At 39.4% G+C, this 24,182-nt stretch overlaps 1 protein-coding gene and 1 long non-coding RNA gene across 2 annotated transcripts in view; one reads left to right on the forward strand and one right to left on the reverse strand.

Annotated features, from left to right (window-relative positions):
- The first annotated feature begins 3,059 nt into the window (after window positions 1–3,059).
- On the forward strand, window positions 3,060–4,085 carry LOC103461948 (uncharacterized). The gene is made up of 2 exons (XR_533244.2): window positions 3,060–3,792; window positions 3,860–4,085. It is a non-coding gene; the product is annotated as an uncharacterized LOC103461948 (long non-coding RNA).
- A 1,685-nt stretch (window positions 4,086–5,770) lies between these two features.
- dchs2 (dachsous cadherin-related 2) overlaps window positions 5,771–24,182 on the reverse strand; it is a 29,695-nt gene continuing 11,283 nt past the window's right edge. Inside the window, exons 9-20 of the mRNA XM_008404349.2 lie at window positions 22,716–23,559; window positions 21,971–22,210; window positions 19,428–19,562; window positions 18,366–18,575; window positions 16,352–17,212; window positions 16,154–16,267; window positions 15,256–15,467; window positions 15,018–15,169; window positions 11,541–11,671; window positions 11,149–11,435; window positions 10,160–10,301; window positions 5,771–8,829 (exon numbers count right to left, since the gene is read on the reverse strand). Coding sequence (XP_008402571.1) covers window positions 6,224–8,829; window positions 10,160–10,301; window positions 11,149–11,435; window positions 11,541–11,671; window positions 15,018–15,169; window positions 15,256–15,467; window positions 16,154–16,267; window positions 16,352–17,212; window positions 18,366–18,575; window positions 19,428–19,562; window positions 21,971–22,210; window positions 22,716–23,559 — 5,934 coding nt within the window. The 3' untranslated portion in view covers window positions 5,771–6,223. The remainder of the gene's footprint in view (window positions 8,830–10,159; window positions 10,302–11,148; window positions 11,436–11,540; window positions 11,672–15,017; window positions 15,170–15,255; window positions 15,468–16,153; window positions 16,268–16,351; window positions 17,213–18,365; window positions 18,576–19,427; window positions 19,563–21,970; window positions 22,211–22,715; window positions 23,560–24,182) is intronic.

A 24,182-nucleotide genomic window follows, 5' to 3' on the forward strand; every position in this document is an offset into this window, starting at 1 on the left:
CAGCACTTTGTAAACAGCTGGCTTTTTCTGTTCTTTACTGTATTTTCCTTGTGGAGAGGGTCAGTGACTGTTTGCATCGTCAAGCTTTTTTTTAAATTAGCTGTAAGCCATAATCATCTAAATGAACAGAAATAAAAACGTTGCATTAAAATTGTCATTATTTACCGAATGACACTTCATGACAACAGTCAGACATTCATAAAGACTCCTTCATGTTCATGACGTGCTATGTCAGTCTTATGCACACCCTGTCAGATAAAGTGTTACCTTTACATGTAATTAATCTATGTTATACAGGAATTTAGCCTTTTATTAAAACTGAGTTAAATGTAATTACATTTCATATTTTTAATAGAAGAAAATTATGAAAAACGTAAGGCCGGAGGGAGAAGAAATGCTATACGGTAAAGGAATCATATTCCTCAGTTGAATTTGGCTTCATGAAACGCTGATGAACAGCAGGCCTCTTTGGTCTGTTTAGTTTGGACTTTGGCATCATTGCAGTGCAATTATTACAGCCTGGTCTAATAAAACAGCATACTAACAAAATGTTGTTGAGGGAGTTTTTGTGGATCTTGTGTCAAGAACAGGAAACAAGCTTTACCCTCATTCTAATACTTCAATGAGTTATTTAAATGTTGTAAAAAAGATAAAAAAACAAAAACGTGTGTAAAGGACACAGTGAAGTGTCAAACCATATGGTTATGACTGAATGATTATGGTACGTCTGCCTCATAAGAAGGAACCATTCTTTTAATGTGTTTCATGAAAATGTCTGTAGGATTAATATGAAACATCCTCTGTTTGATTGGCTCACAATATGTATTGCAGTAAATCAAGACCACCACAATGACAGATTGAATAAGAATAAAATGAGATTTTCGCTGTGGGGGCTTGGGAACGACTTCGGCAGCTGTGACATCGCATCATGACAACATTTTTCCGAGGCTCGTGTTGGGATGGATTTTCTACTAACATCTCAAAAGGCCAAAAACAATGCTTAGTTATGGATGTTTTTTTTATGCTGCACACATGCTCATCAAGGCAAGTCATTATAAAATGAAGCAACATTTTTGGAAGGGAATTTAATCGTTTGCACAATAATAAACTTCTGCTGGTGAAATGAAAATAAACGTTGTTTTCCTTACCTCAGAGAGATTAATGTGTGTAAAACATGGAGAAAATATCCTTTGAAGTTGCATAATTTCTTCCAGCATATTGTTTTCATTTTTCTCCATCTCTATTCAACCCATAATCTCCACCATCTTTCATATAAGAGAGCTTCAGAACAGTCACTCTGCTCTAACAGCAACAGATGGAATTTATAATCGTGTGCCATAAACTTACAAAGTTGTATTTGGCAAGAAAAGCAATAAAACTAACATCAAACCGCTCTAATTATATTAAATTAAACTTTGCATTTTTCAAAATGAAAAGCTTGAGGTCTACTCGGGATACTGAAGACAGTTTTCTAACAATTTACCAATCAGCTGTTACCCAGGCTGAGGTTTCATATGCAACACATTTCGGATGTAAATGAAATTCCTTCAGTGCTTCAACTTCCGCACTCCACAATTCACTAAAAACAAGGTGATGAAACAAGAGTCTATTTTTTCCTTCCAATAAGTTGTACTGCACTGTTTGGATTTAAAAAAAAATTCTTTTGATGAAACAAATTTCATATAGAATATCTGCAGCATGTTAAAAACAATGGAACATTACTTTTGCTCTAATGTTACAGCAGCCTTCCTGGCAGCTACATAAAGTATTTGATAGAAATCCAACTGTTTCAGTTCGTTGAGGTTTGTCTGTAGAGATCATCTGCCTCTCCACAGCCTGGATGCTGATAATCCTCAGACAGACACGTTTGTCAAACACATACTCAAACTTCGACAAGTAAAAACCGCATGTTTGTTTTTGACAAAGTACATACTGCTAAGTAAAGGACTCCTACAGCTACAAATTGCAGGCTTGTTTGCTTTATTTTCATTTGATCTGACAGGGTCCCCTGATGTGGATGGTGTATATGCTTGGTTGTAATGAATAATTATTTGGGTAGCTGCTTTGCCTTTCTGTCTGTTTTCCCTTCTTTGACTGGACATCAAAAAAGTATTTTTTATCACACAAAAACCGTTCTTTGAAATTTTACTTTTTCTGAGCATTGTCTGGAAGGCGGACATATGATTTTGAGAAAAAAATGACACTCGATTAGCAGCTTCAGACACACTCACACACCAATTACTGTGCCATGATCAAGGTCACTTAGATCCCCATTCTTCCATCTGATGTTCACAGTTTGAACTTCAGGAAATCATCTTCACCTCTTCTAGATGCCTAAATGCATCCTGTTGCTGCCATGTTATCAGCAGATTTACTTATTTATGTGATCAAAGAACAGGTATTATGAAAAGGAAGCAAAGAATGTGTATACATACACAAATAACAGATTTTCTAATAAAATAGAAAATATTTAATATGTAATATTAATTTTTTATATATATTTCCTACTAGTTTTATTCTACACAAAAATTTGTTCATATTTGAAATATTTTCATTTTTTCAATTTTTAAATATTTGTAGAATACCTGGAACGTGAAATGATGAAAACTTTTCAATACAAAAATATTGCATAAAAATGACCTCACTTGCTCAAAAAAGACCCACTTACACATCAGAGGGTTAAGAGGATCCTTCTCACCCACAATTCAAAAGATCAAGCTGATGTGAGTCTAACCTCTGGAAAAAATACTTAATCTATTTATAAATCCTTTCAAAAATACTTTTCATTTATTTGTTTACAAGTATTCTAATAAAAATTCAGATTTTTACATGTATGAGTTGAAAAACAGGACACTTACAAAAATTATACACATTTGTTGACTAAACTAATTTAGATGTCTACCCATGCATTTTTAATTGACAGTTATCTTACCCCATTCATAGCTCCTTGTGTTTCCATATCAACTAAAAAAACAAGAACCTGACAGGTTGTTTGGCATCATCATGTGATGAAACCTCTATGTTCTCATTGATGATGTCATAACAGTTCAAGGAGATACAAGAATACAAGAATTCTCAGTTTGCTTTTCAACTTGGTTGGAGGTAGATCGATTCCAGAGAGACGACTTCAAACTGACTTTACAAACCATTTTAACTGTTCATCAAGTCAAGAGGATTTTGGATTTCTTGTTACGAATGGAGTTGAAAAGTTGCTAGGATACAGCATAAGATGCAAAGACATTTTAGTAGAGAGCTCTGAGGACGAGAGATCAAAATACTTTGGTTTGGACATTAAACCCTGAAGACCAAAAGAACATGGAAGATTCCTCTAAGGATGAAAAAGTTACCGTCAAAATCACAACTCTGGATTTTAACAGTAAAGGCATCAGGAGACTTTGTTGTTTTTGAAAGTGTTAATGTTCCTCATGACCAAATGGACCTGGATATGTTTGCTTGCTCAAAGGTTGAGTGAGTTACTTTAACAACCAGAGCTAACTCTTTGTCAACACAGACATTACAAAACAGTCTCTTTACCAGTCTTCCCAAAAACATGAAGTACCTGGATGTGAAACCAAGATGTGACAGCAAGGAAATTGTGACAAATATGAAGAAATATTTGAGGATTCATCATCAGAAGAAAACTCACAAGATGAAATTCAAAATGACACAGATGATTTTGACATCTTTCCAATCTTGAGCTATCCATGTAATTTTGCAATTGTCCAACTCATTCTTCAATTGTTGGATAAATTCCACAACACAAAACATTATGAACTTGAGTTTTACTAGAAGGTTTGTGGCTCAGAGATATCTGGATTTTCTACAGAGAATCTATTGTTTGCAAGGTTTTTCTTTACAGCAATGCACCAACCAGGAAGATATTCTCCCCCAGATGAAGTCTTTGCAGTTCAGAATGAAATAATTGAAACACTGAAGATGAAGGATGTAGTACATCGGGACAAGCCAGGAGACTTTTTGTTTTATGTGCCACACTGTCTGACCCAATATGTCATTAACAGAAGTCTTCATGTATTATTTGTAACGTTGGTCCTGTCATTCCCCATTTAAAATATTTCTCCTTTCTTTTTCTTGTGTTGTAGACGTTTGCTGCAATTTCTGCCATATTTGTGATTAGTGTAAATTTGACTCATAGCTTTAAATGTTTAACTAATTTGAATGTTTTATGTTTTTTTAATAGCGTATGACATTTTTTGTTTTTTCTATAATGATACAAGGATATCAGCTTCACAAACAGGAAAACAGGTATTGTGAAATAAAACTGGGATATGCATTAAGCTACCTAAACTCCACAATTAAGTGAATAATTTCTGACCGTTTTCAATTTGCTTTACCACAAAAACGTGCTTGTGGTAAAGCACGTTTTTGTGCTTTACCACAAAAACGTGGTAAACGTAGTTGTTGTTTTTCTTTGTTTGGAGGGATGCCCAGTTCCACTTTCATGAATTTTCATTACGTCTAGTTAAGTGTTTCAGCATGACACAAAATAATACATAGATCTTGTTCTAACATAGATACATAGATCTTGCTTCAACATGAAATAGTTTTGTTTCTTCTTTAATATGAGTGAATAGCATGACTTCATATCAAGTGATAATGACCCAATTTTTTTTGACAGATTGGAACTTCTAGCAGGCTAAATTAAGCTTGTTCTGAACAAAAAAGTAGTCTGGTAAAATGAGGCTCTATCTCACTGATGTAAATATTTCTAGTTTGACTTGTTTTAAATGGCTAAAAACAACCATTGACCACATCCACCTCACTTATTAAGAATCTTTATTAGAAATTTCTTAGAAAATGTGTTAATATTCAAAGTCAAAAAGTATCTACACATTGTACATAAAGTGCTGGGTATTGACAAAAAAATGATAATGTACAGAAATGAGTGCTGTTTGGTCAGCACACACAAACAGCAGAGAAACAAACAGACCATTACTATTCATGAGCAAAAATCTGAATTTGGTTTATGAATAGTGACTATAAAATAAAATCTCACTCTTAAATCTGTATAATGTGTACTTTGATATGACAGGTGTCATTTGATGACATCAACTCTTTCACTGCCCTTGGGTAGAGTTTATTAAAACATGAAGGAGGCAATTTTTCTGATTAGAAAGAGAGAGAGAGAGAGAGAGAGAGAGAGAGAGAGAGAGAGAGACAGAGAGAGAGACATAATTACAAAGTATGTTGCTTTTCTTTGTTTTTTTTGTTTGTTTTTCTTTGCTTTTCATAAAAACATAACTGTAGAACAGCAACAAAAAGTGTTTCATTTTCTGAATGTTTGTGTAAAACATTCAATAATTGGTTAAAATGACCATATGGTTGTATTTAAATTGTGGATTTTTAAAGAATGTGATGAAAAGCAGGTTTATTTCAGACTTTTTAAATATATAAGTTCATATTTACTATTGATCTGTCCTGAAAACAATTTAAAATGTTAACTAAATCCCTGTCGTCAGTATCTCCCCCTTCAGGCCAGACTCGCAACAACAGCTGGATTCAAAATAATAAGGTTCTGCGGCCAGAAAGAGGCAGCTGCCATGGAAGAAAGAAATTATTCAAATTCCAAGATGTTAACTCAAATCAAAAATTTTAGACCAAAGGTAGCATGTGCTGAGCTTGCTATAACAGTAGGAGTAAACAGTTTTAAACACCAGACTTTTTAAAACAAATAAAAAAAGTCTGCCATGAAATCTGCCATGAAAAAAAAATTATGAAAAAAATTATCTGCCATGAAAAAAAAATTATGATGATGGATCTGTTATCCTATAAGTAAAAAAAAAACAAAACAAAAGTGCCCATGCTATAGCGAGACAGAAAATTAAATAAGGGTCAGGAAATGTGGTGAGATGCTATATTTTAAAGAGCATTGTGGGACAATCCGGAGCACTTTGATAGATATCCTGGGTCTTTTGGCAGTGCGGGCTTAGTCAAAGTGTGCAGGTGCCACCGAGCTGCATGCACGTTTACACTGGAAGGGATTAGATTGCGCTTTCTTCACTGCATCATAAAAATGTTGTGTGGCTCGTGGAATCCACTTTTGGTCTAAGAAGAACTTTTATAGATAACAGGCATTTGGATGATGCTGGACAAATGGTCAGGCACATTTTAAAATGTCAATAACTAACTGTGCAGTATATCTCCAGAATATTTCAAGTGATCTATGGAGCACTGGATTCATTGTTACATTTAAAATGGTTCATGCCTACACTTGGATTTCAGCCTCCAAAAGACTTGCAGTATGGGGCCCTGAGTCGAGTCTAATCCCTCCAACTCCTGTGTCCGAGACAACTGGTGAGGAGCTGGGGGTCCTAATGGTGAGAGAAGACAGTGATGGGGTGAAAGTGGGTGTCATAGCTGATGGGGTGAGTCCTGTGTTCCTGGCTAATGGAGAATAAGCATATTTAGGGTAGGAAGGCTTCCTCCTCAGTGTTGGTACTCGTCCAGGTTTTCTCGGAGGAACAGTCCGAATGCCTGGCTGAGCCACTCCGGTTATGAGAGGCGGAGGGTACATGAGAGAACTTGACTCTGTAGCAAAGTCCTCATGGCCTCCTTGAAGCTCCTCATCAGGAAGCATACCTATATCAGTGAACACAGCAGCCAGAGAGTGAAAGCGTGGTTCCCAGTCTAAAAGGAAGTCCCAGCTGTAGCTACCCTCCAGTGGCTCTTCAAGGCACACCAGTGAAGTCAGAGAATCTGCAGAAGCTTGAGCCTTGGAGAGAGGGGCATACCCTCTTGCCCCCATGGAATCCTCTAAATCTTTAACTCTAAGTATTGCAGGCAGTAATCCCTCCCCTCCTCCCTCTTCTTGGAAATGGTTGAGACTTTCTGTGCTTGCTATGCCCTGTGCTAAACATTTAGTAAGAGTTAAAATATGTTCTGGCCCTACGTCAATAGAGTGGCAGGAGATCTTATCAACTGGTATGGTGGAGTTGGGGATCACTGTGGTAAGCTTGTTGACTTTCTCTCTTTTATAACAGGGAAACTCATTGATCCACTTGATTTCCTGATCCTCAGCTGTCTCACCCTCTGCTGATCCACGGCCACTTGAATCTGACTGGGTGTATGGGTTAGAGACGTCTCTCTTTGCAACAAAACCTTCGACTTGCGTTAACTCCTGCAAGGAAACGTTTCTGTGCATCTGGCTGTTTGATTCACCGGATGAGTCAGTACCATGGTTCAACTGTGCAGCAATGGCAGAGGCCTTTTTCAGGACAGCTTCTTTAACTTTACATCTGAGAATCAAGCCCACAAAGATAACTAGGACAAAGAGGAACAAAAGCAGCGACACACTCAGACTAAATATGTGGGAACCAAGCTGAACCCCAATAAGTGCTTCGGCTGAGCTGGAGATATTGACAAAAACTAAGCAAGTTGTTGTTCTGGAACCCAGTCTGGGACTACCTGCAGACACGACCAGTTCCACCAGATCCTCACTTGCATGGCTGATTCTTCTGCGATACACGGGACCGGACACAAAGATAGCTCCAATTGTTTTGTTAATTGAAAAAAATGGAGATGGAGTCAAAAGCGAGTACTCTACCAGCCCGTCCACTCCTCCATCATGGTCCATTGCCATCACAAAACCGACTGTCTTCCCGGTGTTGGGATTTTCTGGAAGAAGGAAGTGGTACTGCTTCTGAGTGAAGATGGGACTGAACTCATCCACTCCCTTAATGGCTACTTGGACTCTAACCGTAGCTGATTTGTCACCTTTGTCTTTGGCCTCCACTACAAAGCAGTACTCACTCTCACGTTCATAGTCAAATGTTTGTCTGGTGTGAATGTCACCAGTAAGGGCATCAATGGCAAAGGCCTCCTTCCTCTCTGGGCTTCCACTGCCATAGTCCATGAAGCAAGAGGACAGAATTGAGTAGGTCAGCAGGCCATAGGGCCCAGAGTCTTTGTCAACAGCATGAACAGAACATGTATGGGTGAATGCTGGGAGGTTTTCCAGCACTGAGCAGGTAACTGAGGGGAACATGAAGAATGGAGTGTTGTCATTCTCATCCAGAACATTAACAAAGATGACTGCAAAAGCCATGTTTTGGTTTTCTGATGCCTGGCCCCCATCGGTAGCTCTGATGGTGAGGATATACCTTAAATGCTCCTCATAATCAAGTGATTGGTTGACCATCAAAATACCAGACTGGGGGTCCAGCTTGAGGTGACCTTTACTGTTCCCAGAAATAATTTCATAATGCACAAGGCCATTGACACCAAGATCAGGATCCAGAGCACTAATGTGGACCAAGCTGGTTCCTATCTGGCTGCTTTCACTCACCTCTGCGTGGTACTCTGCACTGGAGAAGACCGGAGCATTGTCATTGCAGTCAGTAACAGTCACTTTAATGATCGATGAGCTGTTCAGGGGAGGCGTTCCTCGATCAGAAACGCTAACTGTCAATTCATAATACTCAGTTGTCTCACGGTCCAAGGCATTACACAAAACCAGCCGTCCGACATTTTTCATTTGATTTTCAAAGGGAATCTTTTTCACTTCTAAACAGAATCGCTTTTCTTCATTTCCGCCGACGATGGCGTAGTCCAAATGAGTGTTTTCTGGGCTCCAATCTTCATCCTGTGCAGAAATTGTGAGCAGCGTGGTTTCTGGGGGTGTATCTTCAGCAGTGGTGAGTGTGTAAACATCCTGGTGAAACAAAGGTTTATGGTCGTTTGCATCTACAAGCACCAGGGCCACAGAGGTGACTGTGGATCGAACGGGTTCACCCTCATCTCTCGCCTCAACCAGAAGATGGAGCATGTTGCTGTTTGTGATGGTTTTTAACGGCTTGTTGGTGAAAATAGAACCTGTAATTAGAAAGTGTGTATTATTAAACAGATTTTATTCTGGTTCTACTTGTCTAGTATAATTTATCAAACAATTAACAAAAAAATTCAAAAAGTCGTAGCGTGGGCATTGAGTTGAAAACTATTGCTGTACAATGTTTTTCTTTATGAGTTAGAGAAAAAAACTAAGTTTTTTAAGCCAGCAAAAGTATGAAGTGTTTTTCCTTTCCATTTGCTATCTGCATTCATAATAAACATGTATAACGTCTTGTGGGGTTGTGGCCACATTCAGCAACAGAGTGAAGTAGTAGGTCGGTTCAAACATTGGCTGTTGCTTCTCTTTCTTCAAACTCTGGCTGGTCTTTGTGTTTCCATACTGTGTTATCTGAGAGCATACTACGGATTATCACTATGATGTTTGATATTTAGTAAAATAGCTAACTCTAGCTAGTAGTAGCAGAAGTCTCATACTTGCTCTCACGGGAGAAAAATCACCAACATTAAAAACTGATTCACTGTCTGATTTAACCAAATACGCAAATTATCACTGGGTTCATTTTGCTTTGCATGAATGACGATGGTATTGTAAGGCCGTGTGTTGCTGGAGTTGCATCAAAGTTGCAGAAGTCATTAGATGCAGCAGAACAACCTCATGTCCTGAGAAAAACTTTCTAAATGAATATCACATGCGGACTGCAGGAGCAATTTTCTTCTTGGATGGCATCAAAGAGTTTCACCAAACAATTTCTTATTCCACTTCACTGCCACTTAAACTTCTGTCCATGATGAGCAAGTGGAGCAGAACTGTCCACTGAGGAACACAGAAAGACAAAAAGTCCCGGAGCCACAGAAAGGCTGTGTTACGTTTTTGGATTGTAGTCATAAACCTTTACTTAGTGTTCATGCACATTTCCTGTCATGGTCCTCTCCACAAATGAATGCATATAATTTTCACTGCATATTGAATTTAGGGCTGAAACATAATACAGAAGGATAAATCCTCTCTTTATTTAATAAAGACACGCCAGACTGATGAGAAATGGTTCACTTTTAGCTTATTTTATATATTTTTAAAGTGGCACAAGACCAAAGCTATAGATTTTCTGAGACTCGATAGCCTCACAGCTACTTTATGCTCTCTCATTTTTCTGGCTCAATAATTTACACAAGCTTTGGACATATAAACACTGTTGCTGGCAGCAGTCAAACTCTTAGTAAACTTTGGTGCTGAATGAGGAGAGAAAAAAAACAAAAACATTTGCTAGAAAATAATTTCCTTGACAAATACAAAAATTTAACTGCCAAATAGTACAATATAAACAGACACACACACTAATAATCTCCTTTTTACCATTATCTTTCTGGATGTAGAAGGCATGAAGAGGAGAAGAAAGGAGTCTGTAACTGATCTTCCCATTGAGACCAGAATCTCTGTCAGTAGCAGCAACATTCACAACTAAAGTGTCAGCTGAGACCAGCTCTGACACTTCCACCTGGAACAAAAAAATCAGGATTTACAAAACGTCTGAGTTTCTGTTTAAAGTTTGCCATTAAAATATAAACCTAGCATCATTTCCAGATCTTCAAACAAGGAGACAAAACTAATTTCAAGTATAAAACATATTACAATGTCATTGGTTACATTACAAAAGACAAACTAAGACAATATGGTTTAGCTGTACGTGGAAAACAACTCTAGTTTTGCAGGTCTGGAGCAAAATGTACTGGTGTCTGTAAACGTAGTGCTAGGACAGAAACTATCAGCAGTCATTTTAAAACAGAACACTTGTAGGTGTTTTAAGCAGTGCAGAACGTCGACTTGTAATTACTTCCATAGCTTAAATTGATTTATTTTTATTTGGATTTTATTTTATTATATCTTGTTTTATACAGATTATCTCACTGACACAACTGATCTCATCTTAAAGCTAAACATAATAATATTGTGACAATACTATGACAACATCAATAACTATAATAAATTTGTGGTCATGACACTGAATGTTCATGTAACTATGGTGAGTTGTATAACTCTGATTAATTCACTGGACAGTTTTCTAAAGTCAAGACCAAAGTTTTCATTGGAGGTTGAAGTGAAGCAATCAGGAAAAGTGGGGTGAAAAGGAAAACATCAAGAGGCCAATAACAGGCAGTGTATAAATTAATTGCTGCTTTCTGTGATTTTGATTTTTTGGAGAATCAGTTATAGTTTATATTGAGTGCAAAACGTCGTTAGCTAGGAATGAAGATTTGTAATAAAATCTCATAGCAGAGTTATAATTCACATTTGTAAATCATGAACCTGTTTTGCCTCTTGAATTATTGGTCTTTTATTTGTACCTGGTAGGAGACCCGTGTGAAGACCGGACTGTTGTCGTTGGCATCCAAAACGTGAACTTTGACCTGTCCACTGGTTTGATGGAGCGAGTCCGACGCAGACACTGTCAGAGTGAACTCTGTCACCGCCTCGTAGTCCAGAGGTCGGGTCAGCGTGATCACACCCGTATAGCGGTCAATAGCGAAGGGGTTGCTGGTGATGTTGCTGTTTAAAAAACTGTAGGTGATGGTTGAACCGAGGTCCACATCATTCGCAGTCACCTGGGTGACCACATAACCTGCTGGTAGATCTAAGGAGAGAAAAAAAAACTTATAACAGGTGGAATCCTTTTCCAGTTCTACTCTACAATGAAAAAAAATGCTTCGAAGGATCCGCTGTGAAGGATTACACTAACTTTCATATATATAGACGGGCTCCATGGGTGGGATGGCAGGGCTGTTGTCGTTGACGTCCACCACCTGGACTCTGACGGTGGCAGTACTGCTCAGTGGAGGATTCCCCTTGTCTGCTGCCTGCAGAATCAGCCTGGGACATAATGGTGGAACGGCTGAGATAAAGCCTCTCTGAACATCATTTCGTGAGTATCTTGCAAAAGCACTCAGATCCCTTGATATTTTTCACAATTTTACCTTTACAATCAACATTACTGAGATTTTTGGAAATAGACCAAGACAAAGATGCATACAATTTTGCAATCAAAGGAAAAATGATCAGAGAAGGGAATTTTGATTCAGCTCCTTCACTTTGACTGGTACTCGGGGTGAAAGTAGTTTTAAATTCTTGGGGGTACTATGACAAAAAAAATTATATATTATATATTGCTTCTGTTTGTGCTTTGGAGTTTCTGTGCTGATTTTTTTTTTGAAGCGATAAAAGCTGGTAGCTCTTGAATTGCCTACAAAATAAAGCTGTATTTCCCTCAACCCCCTGGCTGCAATGTTGACACCTTGAGATGCCATGAGACCTAAACTCTGAACATCATGGCATGGATGCATCCCAGTTTTCCATGTCTGGCATATAACCATTCATTTTAGCTTTTAAACTGGTTCTATTGATCCTGTGTCCAGAYAGAGRGATAATCAGTAGCCTAGCATCATGACCTGTTTGTTCTGAAGATCCTGCAGCTTCCACTTCTCTTCCTAACATGGCGCCTCCTCACCCTGACTCTCATATTGACAGGAGGAACCACAGAGCTCTGTTAGGTTAAAACTCATCTTCTGAATTGGGATATTTTTCCTCCAACAGGTTCCAGAGGAATCACCTCAAACCAGATGTTTTACTGGATTTTATTTCACTGTCATTTGTGAATGTTAGCTTCTCATTTTCAACAGTGAAGCTATAAAGGTTGAAAAAGGTTATCGTTTTGGAGAAAATCTCATCAACATCAATATTTCCACTAAATAAGAGGCAAAAAAAATATTGTTTGATAAAGAAAAAAGCCTCTCAGACTCTGAGCCCGACAGCACCAAACTATTTTTTTATATTAGACAATTCATTTAATTTCACATAATTATCGTGGTAGAAGCCATTTGTTTGTTAAATACATATTTACCATGCTTGATGTTTGTTGTAAATGACGTATACTCACAAAGAACGAGTAATTAGTCCAAGTTTGTCTTTTATTGAACGTTCAGAAATTACAGTGGCTGTGATGGGCCAAGAAAAGGTAAAACAACCCGAACAGGTGATCAACTCTAAACTACTCTAAACTACACATTTTTACTCTCCGTCTCTTTGTCATTTAAGCAGACCTGTTGCCATGGCAACCTCCTGCGCTCCACAAGCCGACCAGAGATTACTCTAAAAACATTCAGTCCTTTACGATATTAGGTTTGCAGGCTTGATATTTATTTTGCGATCATTAATAAGCGCTAACCTGAACACAGCGGTGGTTGATTAGTTAATTTTAAACTCCTGCTCTGCTAGTTATTTTGGTAATGGAACCGAATCGCACAGAATTGCGCAACACCTTGTTGAAACAATAATTAGGGGCATGCCATTAGCAACGCATAGGGAGAGCAGTGATAATGTCCGACGGGTTAATGTCCGTCTAATGTTAGCATTTTACTGCCCTTGACTAGTGCACTGCCTTGTACAGCAAGGCAGTGCATTAGCACTAGCCTTTTACCTAAAGTTAGCTGTTAGCTAATTTTCTCATTAATTAGACATGTTTAGTATACTGAATGGAGCAAGTAAAATTAAAACAACATGGTCGTGTTGCTCCACATGCTACTGCCAGCAATTAGGCTAGCATTAGCATATTGGCTAATTGTAGGTTATGCATTAATTTTAGCATAATGAATGGTACAAGTACAGCTTAGTCAACATGCTTCTGCCTCTCTACACGTTATTGACTACATTGCAGCTTTCTTTAGCGTTAATGCAAATTTTTAGCATCATAACGCTGGGTCTAAGCCGACGGGCACACTTTGGCATGTCCTGTAAAATTTCTGCAGGAATTTTCTAGTTACTGAGATTATTATTGTTGTTGGGTCATTAATTTGAACATGTTTTATTGATTTTTTTGTACTTTAATAAAGTTACGAACATTTTAAGCGAGTCAGAGGAGGATGTGCTGGTCTCAGCATCCTGGCTGCGGTCAGTTTGTCACCTAATGCCGAGATCGACTCAAAACCTTCCGCGATCGACATGTTGTACCGCTGCTCTAGCAAAGCACGAACAGTTCAGAAACAGTATGAAATGGGAAAAAAGTTATTAACTGATGAAGTCGTGTTTTAGATTGTTCTTGAAAAACTAAGTAGTCACGGCTGATTAGTGGGTGCTTTCACGGCTGCACAGAGAACCCATTGATTTTATACAGCAGTCAGCCGCTCCCCTCTCTTGCAGGTATTGCGTATCCCACTAAATCTTTTAGGGGTACGCAGTACCCTACCGTACCCCCTTACTTTCACCCCTGCTGGTACTAAATAAAATTCAGCGCAACCTTCAGAAGTCACATAACTAGCAGAGAGACTCATTCTACGTGTAGATTAACCTCAGTATAAATTCAGATGTGTTGTAAAGGAGTCGGAGGTTTTGTGAGAGAACATTGGTAAGAAAGCAGCATCATGAAGACCGAGGAACATGTCACATCAGGGGTGACGTTGTCGTGAAGTTAAAAGCAGGGACAGATTATATAGAAAACCTCAAGCTTTAAAAATCTAGTAGATATCCCAACATGCAGACAGACTGTTCACTTCATTTTTCCAGCCTGGAAATCAGAATTCCAGCTTCTAAATGAACACAGAACACACCATGAGTAAATGCTGATTAGAAGATGATGCTGCAGTGGCTGCAGTTTAACGTCAGGACTGCTTTACTGCTCATCAAAAAACATCAATAATTTCCATTTATGTTCAAATGATTTAACTGAAATGACCTCAAAATATTAATATTGTTGTATGGAGCTGTGAATGGAGTAAACAGATGTTTCATTATTACTATTAATCACATTGTTTTCATTTTGTGTTTGACTTCTGAACATAAACATCTTTGATTATTTGTTTTTACGGTAAATATGTGTTCTGTGTTCTGTCTATAAATCCTAAGTTGTTAAAAATTAAATAAATACTACATGTAGTGAATATGATGTTTTCAGGTAAGGCAAAAATGTTCTGTATGTATTTGCAGATCTTAAGTATATCATAAAAATGTATCTAAGATGCATGCAGGAAGAGGTATTTCATTTATATAACAATCTGAAAGTGACCACACACTTTAACCTCGAAGATCTAACCTCTGATTAGAGAAATTGGATTGTTTTATTGACTCAATATTAAATAAATAATGTATCAATATTTCTCTATGCAACTGGGCTTTATTTTAAAGCACTGGAAGCAGCAGAAGTTTATTTAACACACGCTGTTCTTACCTGTAAGAGGGAGTTATTTCACGGTCCAGCAGAACGTTGGTAGCAAGGATCCCTCTCACAGAGTCCAGAATGAAAGCTTCATTAATGTTTCCTGACAGGAAGGTATACTCAATCTGTCCGTTTTCACTGCTGTCAGCATCAGAGGCAAACACCTGTTTGAAATACAGGAAACAATAAGAATCACTGAAGAGCCCAACTGCTACTGAATCTGTCCACACGGTGGATAAAGTGTCTGTACCTGCATGACGTAGGTGTTACGAACTTGTCCCTCCCAAACAGCCGTTCTGTAGTTGCTGAGTTCAAACAGCGGTGCGTTATCGTTGACGTCCAGCAGCGTGACGGAGACCCTGCAGTGGGCCGTGTGCAGCCCGCTGTCAGCCAGAACCACCAGCTGGATCTGAGGGCTCACCTCGAAGTCCAGGGAGTTTTCCTTCTGCACTCGGATCTCACCTAACAAAGACGGACAAAAATGGTGGTAAAAAAAATTATCTGCTGCTAAAACAAAAGCCATTAAAAGCTGTGTTAGCTCAGCTACTTTCAGTCAGACGAACAGCTTAGAGCATAGACTGAACGTAAAACAATCAATCAGACAGAAAATATATATTTTTCTTCAGCAGGGGAAGCATTTTCACTTCATGAATGAAGTGAAAATGGAGGAGCTAACTAGGGGTCAATGCTAAAGGCTAAAACAAATTTGAGACTGGGGTTGAGCTTCCAGCAGGATGGACATGTAACCATAGAGTGACAGCTATATTTATGAGTTTAATTCAAATTAAGACTCAGAGACACCACTGGAACACAGATTCTCACACATTCTCCACTAAATCTGACTGAGGATGAGCAGTTTTACTAAGAACTGGCCAAACTTTCAGCTTCTTGATGTGCACAGCTGATGGACACATTCCCCCAACAATTGATTTTTTTTTTTAACCATATGTGCTTTTTGTTTATGAGCTACTTTGTGTTGATTTATCACAAAAAACAGTTGACGTTTGTAAGTGTAATTTGACCAAATGTTAAAACATCCAAGTGTGAGGCACTACAGATTCCCTGCACTAACCCTTTAATGTTAGATGTGACAGCAGCAGCTTTGAAATAAAAAGAAAGGAATAAAACAGTCTGAATGTGCTCTGTACCTGTGTAGCGGTTTATGGAGAACGCTGCATTCTCGTTGCCACTAAATATGGTGTAAGTTATCCTCTGTCTGCCGTTGGTGTCGTCACTGGCCTCCACTTTTGTAATCCAAGTACCTTGAGAAACATAACATGAAAATGTTGCTCAGTTTATTTGTATTATTTATTGAAAACATTTGGAGCAGAGGCGATGAGACGCACCTGCTCTGCTGTCCTCCTTGATGGTAGCGTTGTACACTTTGTTTGTGAACTGAAGCCCGTCATGCTCTCCCTTCAGATGGACCAACAGCAGGCAGGTGGCGGTCAGCGGAGGACGTCCTCTGTCTGAGACCAGGACCTCCAGCTTTCTGCCAGAGAAACCCGCCCTCACTCGCCTCCTGAGTGAAATCTCTCCTGAAGCAGAGTTGATGTCAAACATACTCTCCTCGCCTGAAAACCTGAACTGGACCGTCCCGTTCTCTCCCTGGTCAGCGTCTGTAGCAACTACTGTGGTCACTATCTGATTTGGTTGGGTCCTAATGGAGACCCAGGCATGAAGTGGGTTTTGGTCACAGATGGGAGCGTTATTGTTGATGTCGTCCACCAGAATGGTCAGTGAAGCCACAGAGCTCAGTGGGCCCTGAGCCGAGCCGTCTGTGGCCACGGCTTTCAGGGTGTACAGAGCCCGGCTCTCTCTGTCCAGAGACCTGGTGGTGCGGACCACTCCGGTGAAGGGGTCCACCGAAAAAGTCCCCTGGCTGTTGTCGTCTGTCAGGGTGTAGGTCACTTCTCCGTTGGGTCCCTCGTCGGGATCAAAGGCGGTCAGCTGCAAGACCTCTGCCCCAGGCGGTAAGCCTTCGCTGACGGAGGCGTGGTAGCTCTCAGGACTGAAGGAGGGGGCGTTGTCGTTCTGGTCCAGCAGGAGAAGGAGAAGCTGCGTGGTGGAGCTGAGAGGAGCGGGGCCCGAATCCTGAGCCTGAATGGTGAGAGTGTAGTTCTGAATTTCCTCCCGATCCAGAGCCTGCATGGTGCTGACCGCTCCGGTCTCACTGTTGATTGTGAATCGGCCTCCGTAGTCCTCACCTAAAGTCGTTTAAAGAAATAAAAAAAACAAAAGAGCGCAGCTCATTTCAGGTTTTCACAGTTTGGATTGTTACAAATAGATAAAACATTGATATTATACAATTCCAGTGAAGTGTGAGCATTTTTTAAAAACAGCAAACAAAAAACGGAAACAGCAAACACAAAACCGTAAAAAAAAAAAAACATTGATATCCTTTAAGCTTTTTAATGTTTTGTTACATTACGACCACAGAGTGCAATGTGTTATTGGGATTTTAGGTGACACACCAACACAAAGTCATACAAAAATGTGAACTGAAAGGGAAATTACAGTTTTTGTGCTATGTATCTATGTATTTATTTAGCAGCACAGTAAACGTAAAAAGGCTGTGCGTTGGGATAAATTTGAGGCCTACATGCAAAACTCTACATGCTGGAAATCTAACACTCCACATCATGCTGAAAACACCACCATTACAGTGGCAGCATCATGCTGTGTGGATGGTATTCTTAAGATGAAGGAGGTTAAACACAAGGCAAAACAAGGCAAAAGCTTGAAAACACTTCAGGCTGCAGTGGAGGTCCACCATACAGGATGGAACAATGGAAAGGTTATATCAAAGTTATATTAACCTGTTGGATTGGAAAAGTCAAAGTTCAGAACTAAATTTATTTGAAAATTTGTGCAAAAACCTGAAAATTGATGCTCAAAGGTGAACTTGTTCTACTTTGCTTAGGAAAATGAGCAGTGGATATGAAAAGCTGATAAGAAGAGTTTTCCTCCCCCAACATCTGCAGCTTTAACTGTAGTGAAAGGTGACATAGGGCCCTGAATACATAGGCATGCCACACTTTTCAGACATGTATTTCTGAAAAAACACATTTCACAGTTACACACTTTTCTACGATGGTGTATTAGGGCCAGTGCACATAGAAAAGGAGTAAAATTCTGATAAAAAAAACTGAAATTTTGAGATTAAGCTCTGAATTTTTAAAAGAAAAAATACAGGAAATTTATGAAAAGTCAAAAATTTGCTAGAAAAAAAACAAGAACATTTTGAGATTAGTCTCAGAAATTTCCGTCAGAAATGTCCCCAGTCTTCTGAGTATTTTGGTGGAAATGTATTCCTCTTTTTTAAAATTTAACAGGTAGAGCCATATGAGGGTTTCCCACCTAGTATAGAATAGTGGATGGTGCCGTTTTCTCCCAGATCAGAGTCAGAGGCAAGAGCTGTATGTATAACTCCAGGAGAAAGATTTTCTGGCAGGCTGATCTGGAACAGTGGCTGCATAAACTCTGGAGGGTTGTCGTTGTCGTCCAGGATGGAGCACAAGACAGTGGCTGTCCCCGACAGAGGACGGAAACCGTTGTCCCGAGCCTGGACTGCAGACAGAAATCACAAATGAGTTTTTATAAGGGACAGTTAGCAGACAGACTGACACAATGCAACAGAAACAACCTGGAGCTCAGAGGGACATTTGGGGTTTGCTCCTCCAGACCAAGAAATTGAGCTTAGGTATTTATTATTTAGTAAAAATACAAGAAAGGAAAAAAAATAGATAGGATAAATGCATCCATACAGCTTTTAATACACAGTCTAAAATACCTTTTTTTATGAAAATTCTTCCTGCTGGGATAATTGTCACCACATATTTTAGTATTTCCTGACAAAAACTCTTGTGTGATTTTGGCTGGGCTTCAGCACGTTCAAGGTTTCCTGTCATTAAGATTTTATTATTGGATTTAATTGTTCGTCCTACTGGTGACTGTACAAATATTGTTATAAAACATCTGAAAGCGTTTTTAATCACTAACCATGGCTGGACGGGTGGTGAGCGTAATTACGGCGTGCAGCCACGTGTGAGTGAAAGCAAACAGAAGGCTGTAGTCAGCCCAGGCTGGACATGCACACCGGTCAGACCCTCAGTTTCCTTCAACATAAATCAGCCTGCAGGATCAGTTCACCCTCACACTGAAGGCAGACGTCTTTATGACTTTGATAAGAAACAGACTGAAATGCAATTAGGTTGCGTTATTATCATTTGAAAGACTCAACTTTACTATCATCTGCCTTAAAATAAAAGATCAGAAGGGAAACAAATGTAATGATGAGCTGCATGGTGGGAAGGTAGTTAGAAATGTTCACTCGGAGGTTTGGGTCTGGTTCTGTCTGGAGCTTGCAGTCAGACCTGAAAGATGAACTCATCAGTGTTTGGGTGTAGTCGGGCGTTGTACCTCTGAGGGTGAAATGTTGTTCCTGCTCTCGGTCCAGGTGGGTGGTGGTGGTGATCAGACCAGTGTACGGGTTGATGCTGAACAGCTCATAGCCGGGGCCCGGCAGCAGGCTGAACCACACCACGGCGTTGTCCTCTGGTTGGAGGAACACAGGACAGGGACTTACACAGGTTGTTTTGATTGATCAAAATTTAGCATTGTTTTATTTGATCTTCTTTTATTTACATTTTTAAGCTAGTCCTAAAGAGGAAAATGTAGGGATTTTTTTGTATTTTCTACTGTTTTTATGGTTTTTCATATTTCAAAGTATTGAGTATCGGTCTCTTTTGAATTGTTGTTATTTTTATGAATATTGTTGAGATGATGTAAAGTTTCCCGTCTGGTAAAGCTGGTAACCTGAGTAACCTCACAGTAACCAAATCCATCAAACGGTATTAATAAAGTTGATTGATTGTCTGTGGTAATTGACTGATGATGATATAACAGTCAAGGTGTTTTGTACGTGCAAAAAGTCTTCAGCCTTGAGGAAACCTCTGTTAATGATAGTCCTCTTCAAGCAGCATCGTTTATTGCTAAGCAGTTTTGAGCTGCTGACAGCGATCTGCTGCTGGCGTTCTCGCTAAAACCAGGAAGCGAGAAAACATCACCCAGCTGTAAAGACCTTCCACTGGCTCACTGGAGCTCAGAGAAACATCTAATAACAGACTAAAGTAGCTTTAGCTGTGTGCATGCAAAGCTCGAGATGCAAATCACATTTCGCCACCAACCTGCAACCAGTTAAATCACATATTTCCTATCAAGATCAAAGCTTGAATGTGCTAACCAGCACAAAATGAAACTGTCATCCTTCTTTTAGACTCAAAATCTCCTTTGACTGCTTAACATGCATGAAGTGGATAAATAGATCATCACAAGCACAGAACAATGGATGTCTTTGGTGGGAGCTTATGGAAAACAGCAGCACAAACGATAATCAAATAAGATGGTGGGAGAGCGCCAAGAGCTGCGAGCCGAGGCAATCTGAGAAGAAAAAAAAGAACAAAAAAAAAAAGCTGCTCCTATTGGCACAGATGGCTTGGATTACCGCAATCATCACGAGAGACGACCACTCAGATCTCCCAGAGGAGCCGTGTGCTTGCTGTTCTTGGACAATTCTCAGTCACAGGAATGTTGGTTCAAGTCAACCCCTCCCCACCTCCTGAACCTTCTGCTGCACAGCCTCCAACCTCCAGCATTTAAAAAGACTCCGACTGCCAGAGCCATGAGACAGACTGTGATTCTGGAGGGCGAGCACCCACGTGTTAAAATAAATGGGACAAAGGTGTTGAGTAGGAACCATAAATAAGGATCATATGAATGAAATTTAGCAGGATGAAAAATAAGCACTGTGGTTGAGAGACGCTGAAAAAAGGACATATGAATAAACTTTATGATCAACCGCAACTCTGACAGGATTATATAAATAAAGCAAACCATAACTTCAATTCACTGTTATGCTGTCAGTCAATCAGACATAGCAAAGTTTTAGTTATTTAGTCACCTTTGGCATAAACTTTCTCCAAACTTTTAATCACTAAACTGAGAAAGTTGCAGAAACTAGTCTTAAAAATATATTTTTTAAAACTTTAGTTTGTTCTCTTTGAGTTTTATGTTAACTTAATGTGTTTGTTTATGGAGAGCCGTTTTCCTGCTGTAACTTTCTAAGCTTTAAGTCCAGAAGCAGATGCTGCCATCTAGGGACGGTACAGAAGCACTGCAATTTTCAGCCAGACAGGCTTTATAGCTGTTAAAGGTATTAAAGTAAATTAATTACAATTAATGTGTTTGATATGCAAATGGACAGACTCAAAACAGCTTCTTCCCACTCTGATCTCTAACATGCACTAATTATATAGTGGTAATAGGTGTGTATGTGTGTGTAAAATAACATTAGCATATTTATGCTTATATTGTATATATTTCCTACATTGTTTGCACTGTTTTAGAGCTACATGTTAGGCTGTAAAAAAACTGCATGAAGTTAATTTATTTAAAACTGACTGAGTTCTATTTATTTTCTTGTTTAAGTTTTTTTTCCTCTGATTCATGCTTCATTCTGGCGGAATGTTTATAATCAGACAATAAGAAAATTAAGCTTTGAAATTAAGAACTGAAAGTGTTGTTTCCTTGTTTTTCATCTAAAAAAATAATTCAGAAATGTTTATCGAGAAGGAAATAAAATTTATGTAGATGATTTTGTTAGATAAACAGTTTCTTTAAGAAAATGCATTTCTCAAAAAAATAAATAAATAAAAGTATTTTGATTAGTTTTGTATTTAAGTAGAAAATAGAATTAGTCAGGCAGAACAAATCTGCTCTTGCTGTAAATGTGCCATTCATTAAAAATAATGTTCCACATTAATAAAAGCATAAAAAATTATCAAAATGTTTTTTCACCTTTTATACTATTAATAACACTTAAAAGTATGGATGTATTGATTAATTATCATTAGAATCTTAATATTTAAAGGGAAAGATGAAGGTAAGTAACTTCTAATCAATACCTGAATCCATATCAGAGGCAGAGACTCTGAGCAGTGGCTCTCCAGGGCCTTTATTCTCCACCACACTAGTAACATAGGTGGTCTGACTGAAGATGGGGGGTTGGTCGTTAACATCTCCCACCTCCACCGTCAGGGTCTGGGTGGAGGACAGAGAGGGGACGCCCTGGTCCGCTGCTCGGACTGTCAGACGGTGGACACGCTGGGTCTCATAGTCCAAAGGGGCAGAGAGAAACAGAAGGCCTAAGGAGGATAAGAGAGTTTAAACAGTCAACTGAGGAAATAATATTCCATTAGTAAAGGAAGAATGATAGAAATGCTAAATATAGAATTTATTCTTCCTTGGCTGCAGCAGCATTACTTTTTTGTAATAGTTATTTGGATGTAAACCAAAAGTTCAGTTTTTGTCTAATTTATCTTGAGAACCTTTTTACTAGTCCCAATATTACATATGGCTTCTGAAAGCGTTAATAATAGCTTTCCAATAATTAATATTGTTATTAAGTGCAGCTCTTCTCAAACCTCAGCTGTTGGTCTCAGATGTATTTTTCCTTCCATTTGATCAGTGTGTGCACCGTTTGGTAGCATCATATGATACCAAAAAATGCCTTGTTTGGTGCTGTAACATGTCAAAATGTCGAAAAAGGGGAATTCATACCATCAAAAATACATTTTGCTTTGGGGTAAGAATAATATTAAAAAACATGTTTTGCGCTCATCTAGTTTATGAACAAAAACAAACAAATACCAGTTTTCTCTTCCAGTGAGAAGAATCCCTTCTTGTTTCCATTTATAATGGAGTAGGAGATCAGTCCATTCTCCCCTTGATCACCATCTATTGCCACAAAATGGTGCAGCAGACTGCCCACCTCCGTGTCCTCCATCAGCTGCACCGAGTGAGCAGACACGAACACAGGCCGGTTATCGTTCACGTCCAGCAGGAGGAGCCGGACCGTCACTGACGTCTGTTTACGCTCGTCCATCCTCTCTGCCTGGTCTGTGGCAGCGACAGTGAAAACAAACGTCGGCGTGCTCTCATGGTCTAACGGTGCCGCAACTGTCATTGCACCTGTGTGTGAGTTCATGTGAAAGGGGAAGTGTGGGGGTGATCCACTGACTTCAGGGTCAAAGGTCAGAGTGTAGCGAAGGGCACTGTTTGCAAAAGTCCCATCTGCATCTCTGGCATGAAAATCAAAGGCCAGCGATCCAACGGCGGCGTCTTCCCTCAGACCGAACATCAGCAGTTTGTCGGGGAACCAGGGGGCGTGGTCGTTCACATCCTCCACCGTGACGCTCACCAGAATGGAAATGTTCAAGCCAACAGATGCACCGATGTCTTCCACTCGAGCCACCAGGAAGTACTGCTTGGCAGACTCATAGTCCAGCGGCTGGTTGACGTAGATGTCGCCAGACGTGCCGTCGATTCCAAAGAAAATGCTCCCGTCTCCCTCGGTGATGCTATACTGAAACCTGTCTTTATCCGAAACGCTGACAGAGCCGAAGACCGTTGCAGGCTCGGCGTCCTCCCTAACCGAGAAATGCCTCACTGCTTGGTGATCTGAGCTGCCGTACTCATCCTCCAACCCATAAACCTGCAGCAGAAATGCACCAAATTAAATGTGTTTTCTTGTATCTGAGAAAAAAAGAAAATTACTTCAAATTGGACAAAGACTAAAATAAAAAGTTACTGTGGCAAAGCACTTATACCAATAAGATGTCTTCTTTTTCAGGCTACAACCACTAACTAAATATATTTTATTTCCATGTGGAAGACCAACATGTGTGATTGTAAAACAGAAGGATAATTATTAATGATTTTCAAAATGTTGAAACCAATAAAATTTAATGTATATTTGTACTGAGCCCCCTATACTTTAAAAAACTTTTTAAAAAATCCAGTGCACCTAAATGCCTTCAAGAGTCACCTAAAGAACATAGAATCTGAATAAAATAGACAATGTTTGTAACTTAAAAATGAAACCAATTGTGAATTTTTTTAATACGCCTCCCTCCACTGGGAGGCAACCTAGAGGAAGACCCAGGATGGGAGAGTTTCTGAGCTCTCTGCTTAGGCTGTTGCCTCTGCAACCCGACCTCAGACTGAGCAATGAATGAATGGATGGATGGATGGATGGATGGACGGACGGACGGACGGACGGACGGACGGACGGAAGGAAGGAAGGAAGGAAGGAAGGAAGGAAGGAAGGAAGGAAGG

Source organism: Poecilia reticulata, linkage group LG1 (assembly GCF_000633615.1).
Source record: "Poecilia reticulata strain Guanapo linkage group LG1, Guppy_female_1.0+MT, whole genome shotgun sequence".
NCBI classification, from domain to species: Eukaryota; Metazoa; Chordata; class Actinopteri; order Cyprinodontiformes; family Poeciliidae; genus Poecilia; species Poecilia reticulata.